Source organism: Leuciscus leuciscus (assembly GCF_965113295.1).
Source record: "Leuciscus leuciscus genome assembly, chromosome: 21".
In the NCBI taxonomy this organism is placed as follows: domain Eukaryota; kingdom Metazoa; phylum Chordata; class Actinopteri; order Cypriniformes; family Leuciscidae; genus Leuciscus; species Leuciscus leuciscus.
In genome coordinates this window covers 29,929,580-29,940,509 of record NC_138745.1, presented here as the reverse complement: position 1 = coordinate 29,940,509, position 10,930 = coordinate 29,929,580, and the positions used below count along the sequence as shown (strand labels likewise).

The window sequence follows — 10,930 nt, the reverse complement described above, 5'->3', positions numbered from 1 at the left end:
GAGCATTGCGCTTATAATGTCAAGGTCGTGTTCGATATCCAGGGAATGCATGAACCGACAAAATGCATATCTTGAATGCAATGTAAGTAATTCAAATATAAGCGTCTGCCTAAATGTGCATGAATATAAATGTATGAAACAATGAAAAAATTATACTGATACTGAATGGTGAAACAAAAATCTACATATTTTTTAAATCAGCACAGCATTCTTTGTTATAATGTATATTTTTCAACATGACTATTGACTCCATCACAGACTCTTCTGTCGCCTTTCACAAATATAACATATGAACTAGACCACATTTCTGAGATTGATGTCACTGTGCGTGTTCGAGACTGAGAGAGACTCCCTCAAGACAAATATATCTGTGCAAGTTTAAAGAAGCTTAGGGAATATTTTGCCCAAGAAACATTCGTCCACCCCATGACTTATTTCAAGCAAGTGGCGAGTAGGAATAAATCAGTTTCAAAAGCCTTTCACTATACTTTTTTCCTTGCACACTTCGTGCCAGGAATACTTGATGCTCTGCTGCCCGACGTCTGCCAAAAAATGTTTGTCATTCTGCCTAACATGCTTTAAACGGCAGTTAAAGAGTATTTTAGAAAAATACAGTTTCTAGCTGTCACTCAAGAGTTGAGAGTTCAGAATGTTGAACTTTCATTTATAAACTGAGCCATATCTCCTCTTTAACAACAACGCCAAGTGAAATCATCCCGCATTTCAGTGTAAGATTTCAAAGCGTTGTGTTGCATGTAAATGAAAAGAGAGGAGAAATCCACCTGTTGCTGTTGTAACAAATGAAGGTCTGGGAGGCTGTTAAAAACTGTAATGAGAATCCAAGCTGGATGAGAAAAACCACAGAGAGCCAAAGATCATTATGGGAAATGTGCTCACCTCCTCAGGGTTCACAGAGCTCATAATGAATGAACGCACTGTGAGAAACTCTCTCTGTGACACTCAGAGTCAAACAATATTTTTCTTGAGAAGAGGATTACTCACGCATTTATGATGCATCCGTCAAGCCTGATAAAGGAGGGATTTAAACAGGGAAATTAAACAATACTTATAAGTTAATGCAAATGATCATAGCAATACCCTATGAAAGTGTCCATTCCGATGCTTGGGTATACTGGGAAGTCTTCGTCCCACACAGGGTGTCCATCGCGACAAGAGCGGAAGCTGTAAAATCATGGTGGGAGAGTCCACGGACCCCAGGAGGGCTGGAGCTGCCATTTAATCTATTGACATGTTGGGAACAGCTGTTTCACTCTCTTTTTTCTCCCCCCTCCATCCCTCCATCGCCTCTCTGATGTGAAACGCACTGGCTGCATCCAGACCAGATCTTTACGAGGGGAAGAATGCCTCGCTCTGCCGCCCCGACTAAATCTCAGCACACAGTATATGTGGGCATCTAATGGAGGTGCTGAGAGAAGTGGAATCATAGAGGACAACTGGGAAGGAAACAGCGGAGTAGTATCGAGTGTTGCAGCCGGACAGGTGCAGAGGTCGATGCTTAGGAGATTATATAGGCTGATATCTTAGCCAAATGTGTCCAGGGCAGCCAGACATTGTTTCCAGGCCTGTCTGGAGATGCAGTGGGATTCTTCAGTCAAAACAGCCATGCATTCAATTGCATGGTGAACTAAATACTGCAGACTACCTGCCACACACATTTACAATAGAAATATTAAAACACATTAAATACAAAATTTTATTGGCATAGCAAAAACATACACAACAAAAGTTGTGGGTCAGCAAGATTTTTGTTGTTGATCAAAAATTTATCCAAAGTGACTTTTACATTGTAACATAACATTTTTTATTTCAAATAAATGCTGTTCTTTTCAACTTTCTATTCATCAAAGAATCCTGAATAAATTATCACGCTTTTCAAAAAAAAAAAAAAAAAAGTTTTCAACAATGATAAGAAATGTTTCTTGACCACCAAATCAGCATATTAGAATGATTTCTGAAGGATCATGTGACACTGAAGCCTGGTGTAGTGGAATAACATGCATTTCAAAATATATTGTAATAGAAAAGTAATACCAATATTTTACAACATTATTGTTTTACTGTATTTTTGACCAAAGCACCAAAAACCTTTGAATAGTAATACATGTAATATTATATAAAATAATTTAATTTATAATAAATTAATTATAATTACACACACACACACACTAATGTAAAAGTGCTTCTACTGGCAGCATAGAAGTGAAGTTATATAGCATTTCAACAATTTCAAATAAAAACTCAAACACAATCTTGATCACAGCACATTTTATTAATACGATTTTTTATTTTATTTGTGTCTTACACAAGTCATTGGTACAGTGAGGTCAGATGTGAGTAAACTGAAGGCGCTGAATAAGCAAACGTAGTATCGAACAATGCATGGATGCATTCAATGATATTCTGCACGGTTACATTCAGTAATGAATCAACAGTAGTTCAGATCTGGGGAGCTCAACTGAGTAGACCGTTTATTTGACTAGTTCTGAAATAATAAAGGATCTTTGATGGAGCTGATACCCAAAAACGATCAGCCTTTTAACATCTAAACTCAAGACTCAGAGGGACGGAGTTTCACGTAGAATAAAGACTTCTGGGATAGCAGTGAGAGTCAGCGGTTTCTTTACTGAATCATTTATTGCTGAAATGAAATATTAACAGACTTAGAAAGAGAAAACTTTGAAAATGTCATTTAGCAAGTAATTAGATGAGGCCAAACTTGGAAATTACTTGCTAGGTGCATTAAAACAAACCGTTCTCCATTATCCGCATCGAACCAAAATGTCCACAGTAATGGTGATGTTAATTGCAAATTCCAGGCAAAATGTATTTGTGGTCTTTAATTTCAGTTAAATCCACTTTGCACATAGACACATCAGCCTACAGAAAGTTACAGTCTATGGGTTTATAGACAACAGGGGGCTGCGTCAAATAAATATCATGTATTTATACACAAATAACAATGATTTGCGTCCAAGTCACCAGAGGGATTTTTTTAAATAACTGCTGCGCATTTACATATACATCAATGTTATTTTTCCCTGAAGGATACTTTTATAACAATGGAAAGAGGCTATGTCTTCCCACTCCAAAGTACACAACATTTGGTTCCTTTTTAGCTCCAAGATAACTCATTTTGGGGCAGACAGCAATTATCAATCCAGTATTGAATATGTCAGAGGATTGTGCTCGCTCTACAGAGCCAGAGACGCCGTGCTGGGAGCTACAGCTGCCTCGTCCCGTGACACACGGCTCTTCTTGCAGGTGAGGGCCAGCAGCAGCAGCATGGGCAGGTGCCAAAGACTGCAGAAAAACAGCTTGCGGGCGTTCTGCCTGTCACCACTGCGATAGAACCTGAAGGCCAGGAAGCTGATGTAAAGGTTAATTGGCAGGGAGACTAAGGGGAACGTCCATGTGGTGACGTCCAGCACGGGGCCCAAGGCCGAGAGGCCGATCAGACCTACGCTGTGGCGCAGGGCCACGCGTTTACAAAGGCCGGGATGGGTGACGGACATCATTCGGTACCCACCCCGCGAGTAGTCCTCTCTCAGGTTCCAGCTCAGTGCATTAAAATGAGGAAACTGCCAAGAGAACAGGAAACCTCCCAGTAAGAGTGCTCCTGCAGAGACAGAGAGAGGAAGAGAAGGAGTGAATAAACAAACAAGATCACACAGATCATTTAAACACCATTGGTGGAGGAAGCAGGAAATGAGAGCGCGGGGAAAGACTACGACTGCGTTCTATCGTCCGAGTTCCTTCACAGGAAACGAACACCATTCACCTGCATTCAGAAGCTGGCCGAGTGGAAAGGTGACACCGCACAAACAGCGGCCCGTGCAGAGGTAGTGGAGCATGACACGTATAGGGCTGCCTTTGTGTGTGTGATCTTAGAAAACACACTTGTAGCTAAATCCTCTGGGAAACAGCGCGGGGCAGCATGACAGAGACCTCAAACACGTAGGTCATCTTTTAAAGCTTTGTGTGTTTCTGAATGCTCTCAAACCTGGGGATTTTAAGGAAGAACCTGGTCACGAAAACCTGATGAATTGCTTTGAGAAAACAGAGATGACACCCGAGACTCCAAATATAAGATCAGTGTGTGGTCGAGGGATTATTTTGTAGGTTTTGTACTTTTGTCAATGTAATTTTGTCAATGTTAAAATACTTTTTCCAATTCACGTTGGAGCCACTAATGGTGCATAAATTGCAATACATAAATAAATAAATAAAACATGCTGCTATTCTTGCTATAACTTTGAGTTTAAAAAGGGAAAAGATTAACAAATTTACACAGTAGGGCCCTATAATTTCTGAGATGCAAAAAAAAAAAAAAAAACCTGCAAAAACCAGTCATCAAAATATAATTTATTGTATGACACAGAATGTCACAGAAATGGACCAAATTTGGATGAATAAATCAAAAGTAGGGCTGTACAATTAATCATTAATAACTATAGTCACATATAAACAGAAAAATAAAAGGTCTTCATGCAGAAATAAAAGTTTGGTTTGGCCGGAAATATGATACCATTGTACAATATAATGTCCTTGATAATATATTTTATAAAAATATTTAAGGAATATCACAAAAGATCATTGAAGTTTTATGACTTTACTTTATTAGACATTCTTTTTGATTATTAAAATGTAATTAAAAGTATTAGAATCAGAATTTGGGGGGAAATAAAACGGATTTAATAGGGCCCTAATACATTCATGATGGTTGACAAGTTCTCCTAGGTCAACTAGTCATCAAGGTTTTTTTTTTTTTTTACTTTATTAACTTTAAATTTACCCCTCTTTAACACAACCACTAAATATATTAAAGATATAGTTTCCCAGAGAGAAAGCTCTAATAAATTAACTGAAATGTTATAATAATAATAATAAAAAAATTGAAAGTAGTAATTGTCGTTTCGATCCACTTCATGTTGCAGCCTCACCCTAGATGGGGTCAGAACAATACTTAGGTTTGTACATCCGTATATACAAAGGCTTGAAAAGGGCACTGAAATGGCACTACTACAAGAGACGCATGGAGTTCTCAAAGCCCTAGGGAAAAACATAAATATGCACACAAACACTCCAGTCGTTCGCTCCTGAGAAAACAGATCTCATGGTTGCCACAACAGCGCATTTTTAATAGTTTGCAAAACAGCCAAAAGACCCCCTACTGTCTTCCACAAACACTTGATCCAAGTGCGGGACGTCTTTGGGAAGAAAAAGAAAAAACACAGGATGCTGGATGTATATGTAACTACAACACTCATAAGTGGACAGGGACCTCGGGTCTGGGAGAGGAGTCAGTAAAAGTCAGAAGTGCCATCTGGAACATGAAGTTTCACTTCTCTGGGATGGATACACAACCCTGAACTGAACCCTGGGATAAACCGTGACAGAACAGAAACTATCACAAGGATGGCTTTTAAGACCAAGGACACATTTCAATATGAGCCTGAAAATAAATTCCTGTTGAAACACTAACGTTTAGCTCTGTGGCAAAAGAGAAGATATCACATGATGGGGATGTCGTCCATGCCCACAGTGCCATATATGGTGCTATGAGGAGAACTCTACAGCTCTAGAGGTCAAAAAAGGTCTACGAGAATCAGTGAGAGTTGACCTTAAATGAATAGTTCAGCCAAAAAGGAGTTTGGTTGCACTGGAAACTGGCATGATTCAGTGAAAGCAACTCAAACTCTGCCACTTAAAGTAACCTGCACATGCATTTTAGCCGATGACGACATCATTAGTTCAACGAAACACATGTAAGGTATGACACTTGGATACAAGCGAGAGTGAGTGTGCAGCTTAATCGCGCATAGAGAGTGCAAATGAATGTCTCACAATCTGCTGTCTCCTCAGAGTCCGTTTGCAAGCAGCAGAAAGCGACCTTCACGTGATGCGCATACAGTAAACCCAAGTGCCGTTCACTCCGCTGTGTATGATAGCACCAAATTAATAAAAAACAAGGTAACACTTCATTGTACAGTGTCCCTGTTACATATGTGACATGTACTTACCATAGTAACAACAGTAAATTATGACTAACCCTCAACCAAATCCTAATTCTACCCTAACCCTATAGTAAGTACATGTAGTTGTTAATATTACTCAGTACTTAAATATATAATTACACTGTAACAATGACACCGTAAAATAAAGTGTAACCAAAAACAATATATTGACCCACGTCCAGTTTTCTATAATGCGCCGTGCACGTTTGTAATTACGCAAGAAGTGCGCAAATGCACCAGGGTTCGACAGAATCAATTTTGAGTGTATAACCAGAACAACGCTGTGGGGTCCGCCGGGAACAATCGCGCTCGGACCGCAGCAAACGTGCCCTGTAGGAAACTTGCTTTATCCAAGTCATTCCAGCAGGAACTGTAGTCACTACTACTGTATGTGTGCAAGAGGACTGTACCTGGATCAAGAGCGCCGGTGGCTGCTGTCCAGCCCATTATAGGTGGGATGGCGCCCACCACGGCACCCACCCAGGTGTTGGTGATGCTGAGGCGTTTCAGAGGAGTGTAGCAGCACGTGTACAGGAAGATGTTCAGAGCGCCCAGGAAGCCCGTCAGGGGATTCAGGCCCAGGGTCAACAGGGTCACACCTGGGATCCCACACGCCAGGGCGAACGACACGGCATGCAGAGGGCTGAGAGAAAGAGAGAGATGGAAGACAAATTCAGAACAACCACAACACAGTTCCTATGTGGGGTTTAAAGAGATCATATTTGTATTTCCCCTGAGGTCCACTTAAAATACTCTTACTGAAGGTTGTGGTGTCAAATACAGTCAGTTTATTTTTCATAACCAAAAAATAGGGAAATATTTAGCCATTGTGTTAGAAAAACAGAATTCGATGTGGCTCAGATTATGTCTTGCACTTGTAAACAGCAAAACATGTCAACTGTAAAACCAGAAGGCCTTGTTTTAATATTGTCTGATGTCAGTAAGTTTCAACAGAATTTCGGTTTTCATAGCACACCGAACTTTTATTTCAAAAGATCAAGGAATGATGTGATTCCTCATGTTAGACCCTTACAACCATCTTACAGATCTGAAACAACCACCAAAAGAAAAGAAATGATAAATCAAATGATGATGCATAACAAGACGCATGTATAACATTCGTTTCTGAGATAAGCTTTAGTGTGGTTCTATGAGTCACATCAAAACAAAGGCTTGTGGGTCTCTGCTACAGATTAAACCTCCCCTGGCCACAGACGCTATTCTCTGTGCTCCATTGGACGACCACTTCCTGGAAGGTTTATTAAAAGCAGTCAGTTCCAATCCTGCAGAGGCGTCTGGTTCAAATTCACAGCTAACTGCTCCATAAATTAGAGGAGTATTGAGACAGAGACCAAAGCAGAGAGGAAAAGAGGGCAAATTTTCCGCCCAACAGCAGGAGACTCCATTTTAATGTTATTATCATTGTTATGGCTGTTTTATGTGGTGGAGGGGTTTTAAAGTCTATATGAGTCCCATAAGTTAACGGTTGAGATCAGTTGTTTGAGGGATAAGGCTGACTAACGTTAGGAGTAAAGCCACTGGCATTTCCTACACTACATCAATAAAAGTGCTATTCTAATGCACCATAATAACGTAGATATTTTAAGTTTGTTCATTATTGAATTTATCTAGTGTTACAAAGGTTTTGTTCATCTTATGGGCCATTTAAAACAAGCGCATGAGTTATTGAAATAGCCATCAGGCCTTGACAATTCAATGTATTTAACGTCATGGTCTCATATGGCAGAAACCCAGGCAAGGCCTAAATCATGACGTCAACAAGAACTCTCAGTAGAAAAAAAAAAGAATCAGTCACTTTAGTCTAGTACTTGACGTTACACAGAATTGTTTACTGAAACATAAACTGTGGTTATTTACTCAACCCTCATGATGTTCCCAAATATATATTTTCCTTTATTATGTGTAACAAGCATTTCAGTAAAAAAAAAAAACGGGTAGTGCTTTGCTCAAAACACACCATTAAAAAGGCCATAAAAGTGTGACTGAATCATTATTGACTGAAATGTGTTATGACAGAGGGGAAAATTTGAAGTGAATAATTCCATTATGGTCTGTTCATCAAGCAAGCTATTGTACGGCTTCAGAAAACTTGGAATATAGCACATCAGTTTCATTATTTGTTTTTGTTCATTTTTTTGCTTCATAGTGCGAATCACTTTCCATTTTCATTTTGTGGAAATAATTTGTGCAAGCATTCAGCATAACTGCTTCTGTCAAAAGAAGAAAAGTCATGCAGGTTTGGAACGTCATGAGGGTGAGTAAATGGTTTTCAGAAATTACATTTTGAGTGAAATGTGTGTATATATATATATATATACACACACACAGACAATTTCAAAAGGAATAATTTAAATTGATCAAAAGTGACAGTAAAGACATTGTTACAAAAAAAATCTAAATTATATTTCAAATAAATGCCGTTCTTTTGAACTTTCGATTCATCAAATAATCCTGAAAAAAATATATCAGTTTTCACAAAACAGCATATTAGAATGAGTTCTGAAGGATCATGTGACACTAGAGTGAAGTAATGATGCTGAATATTCAGCTTTGCCATCACAGGAATACATACATTTTAAAATATATTAAAATAGAAAATGAAATAAAATTCTATACATCTAAAAAAACTATATATACGCAAAAAATACAATGTAAAAAGCCTTCTGATAAATAATAATAACATACAAAAACTCCACACAGCAATCTTGCAAAAGAAAGGATTCACAGCTGTGAGATTCTGCTTTTCTTTGTCAAATGCACATCTCTGCCTTCAGGCTTACATCATAAGAATGTGACAGTCACACGCACACAAACATCAAAGAGGAGAGTGTCATCTCAAGTCTGGGTAATAACATACAGAGAGGCGTACGAGTGCTTGTGCGGGCGTAAACAGGTTGCGCTAGGACACATCTAATGCGTATAATGACATGTTTTGGTGGGTGACTCTACGGTTAGCATTCAGTGCATTTGTGTACGGGTCTAGAGTGTCTAAAAGGGTGTCAGGTGAAGATAAGTAGTTACGATGCATTCCTCCTGTCACTAACAGTCAGGCTGGATCTGTGTTCATTGTTGGAGTGACGGAAAGAGTGCATATGATGGCTGTCAAATCACATCCATCTGCTTTGATATAAACGCTGCTCTTTAATCCACCTGCGTAGACCTCCAACAGCGCGGCTGAATTAGTGTCGTGCTCCTGAGAGGTTAAACCCTACAGTAATTAAGCAGCTTCTGGGGGGATGTTTCCAGAAGTTTGAAATAGAGCACCATTTATCAGCTCACCTCTTTATCTTCTGCTCCAAAACGGTTTTAGAAAACGAGCCTGGATTTAGGCTGTGAGGAATGTTGTGTTTGAAAGGGAGTCAATTGCACAGCTATACGTTTTCCAAACCAAGATAATGCATGACATAACAATGGCCTGCAAACATAAGCTTAAAAAACATCATTTGGAGACGTGGCCTGGCGATTAGTGTGCACACTATTCTACTCGACTACCTATTCTTACTAGACTATAAATAAATAATAATTGGCAATAAACAATGTTCATTTTTGATTTTTTTTAATCATTCCTGGTCTTATTGTGCTTACTGTGGTTTATTGGTGCACATTAATCAATTAATTAAATATTTAAAATGTATACAAAATAAAATATTTTTATATTAATAAATAAATACATTCACTATTCAAATCTATTTTGTTTATTTATCTGCTCCGCCTCAGACACAACTTTTCTGTTTAGCTATCAGCTGACAAAAAGTTGTTTATGATCAAATCATATCTCGATAGATAAAAAGTCTACTTGATAGATAGAAATGTCCAATTCTGCATTTTTTTCTTCACTTTGAACTTCCTCTTTTATTCAAAAATGTCATGTTATAGTATTTAAAATAAAAAGTAAAAAACAATTTTACAATTACTTTGCATTAAATAATTACCATGCATATACAGTTGTGCTCAAAAGTTTACATTCACATTGCAGAATATGCAATATGTTAATTATTTTAACAAATTAAGAGGGATCATACAAAATGCATGTTATTTTTTATTTAGTACTGTCCTGAATAAGGTATTTTACATAAAAGATGTTTACATATAATCAACAAACCCCCCCCCCCCCCAAAAAAACCCTGAATTTATTAAAATGATGCCGTTCAAAAGTTTTTTTTTCTCCTTGATTCTCAATAATATGTCGTTACCTGGATGATCCACGACTGTTTTCTGGACAATTGAGGGACTCAAACACAACTATTAAAAAAGGTTCAAACATTCACTGATGCATTTAAGAGCCAGGGGGTGAAAACTTAATCAAGGTAAATTGTACTTAATTTTTCTTCCGGGGAAACATGTAAACACATTCTGTTTCTTCTGAAGGGCAGTACTAAATTTTATATATATATATATATATATATATATATATATATATATATATATATATATATATATATATATATATACATATATATAAACGAAATAAGAACAATTTGATGATCTTCATCCTGTTCAAAAGTTTTCTAAAATAAAAGCACACTAGGGTGTAGAATGAGCCGGAATGGGATGACATAGTTGAAAGCGACATTATGAAACCTCTTATGTATCCTGGAGCTGGGCAGCGTCTTCGTTTGAGAGTGTGTGTTTGAGATGCACACACCACAGCGGGATAAGCCGGAGTGTTTGGTTTGGGCTGTTTGGGTTACTTTGACTGCTCGAGTCATTTATTATACCCTCACGTCAACAGATCTGCCCCTTTTGTTGTTGGAAAGTGACCCTCGAGGGAGTGAGAGAGGGCAGAGGTCCTGTTCAGTTAAATTCCACTAACACACCCAATTAGTAAGAACTAATGGCTGTCAAATGTGTGTTATCACGCTCAAAAACGTGTA

At 38.2% G+C, this 10,930-nt stretch overlaps 1 protein-coding gene across 1 annotated transcript in view; it reads right to left on the bottom strand.

Annotated features, from left to right (window-relative positions):
* Window positions 1-2,271: 2,271 nt before the first annotated feature.
* The window catches only part of cox10 (cytochrome c oxidase assembly factor heme A:farnesyltransferase COX10), a 41,357-nt gene continuing 32,698 nt past the window's right edge, over window positions 2,272-10,930 (bottom strand). Inside the window, exons 6-7 of the mRNA XM_082152310.1 lie at window positions 6,446-6,678; window positions 2,272-3,637 (exon numbers count right to left, since the gene is read on the bottom strand). Of these exons, the coding sequence (XP_082008436.1) occupies window positions 3,213-3,637; window positions 6,446-6,678 (658 nt within the window). The 3' untranslated portion in view covers window positions 2,272-3,212. The remainder of the gene's footprint in view (window positions 3,638-6,445; window positions 6,679-10,930) is intronic.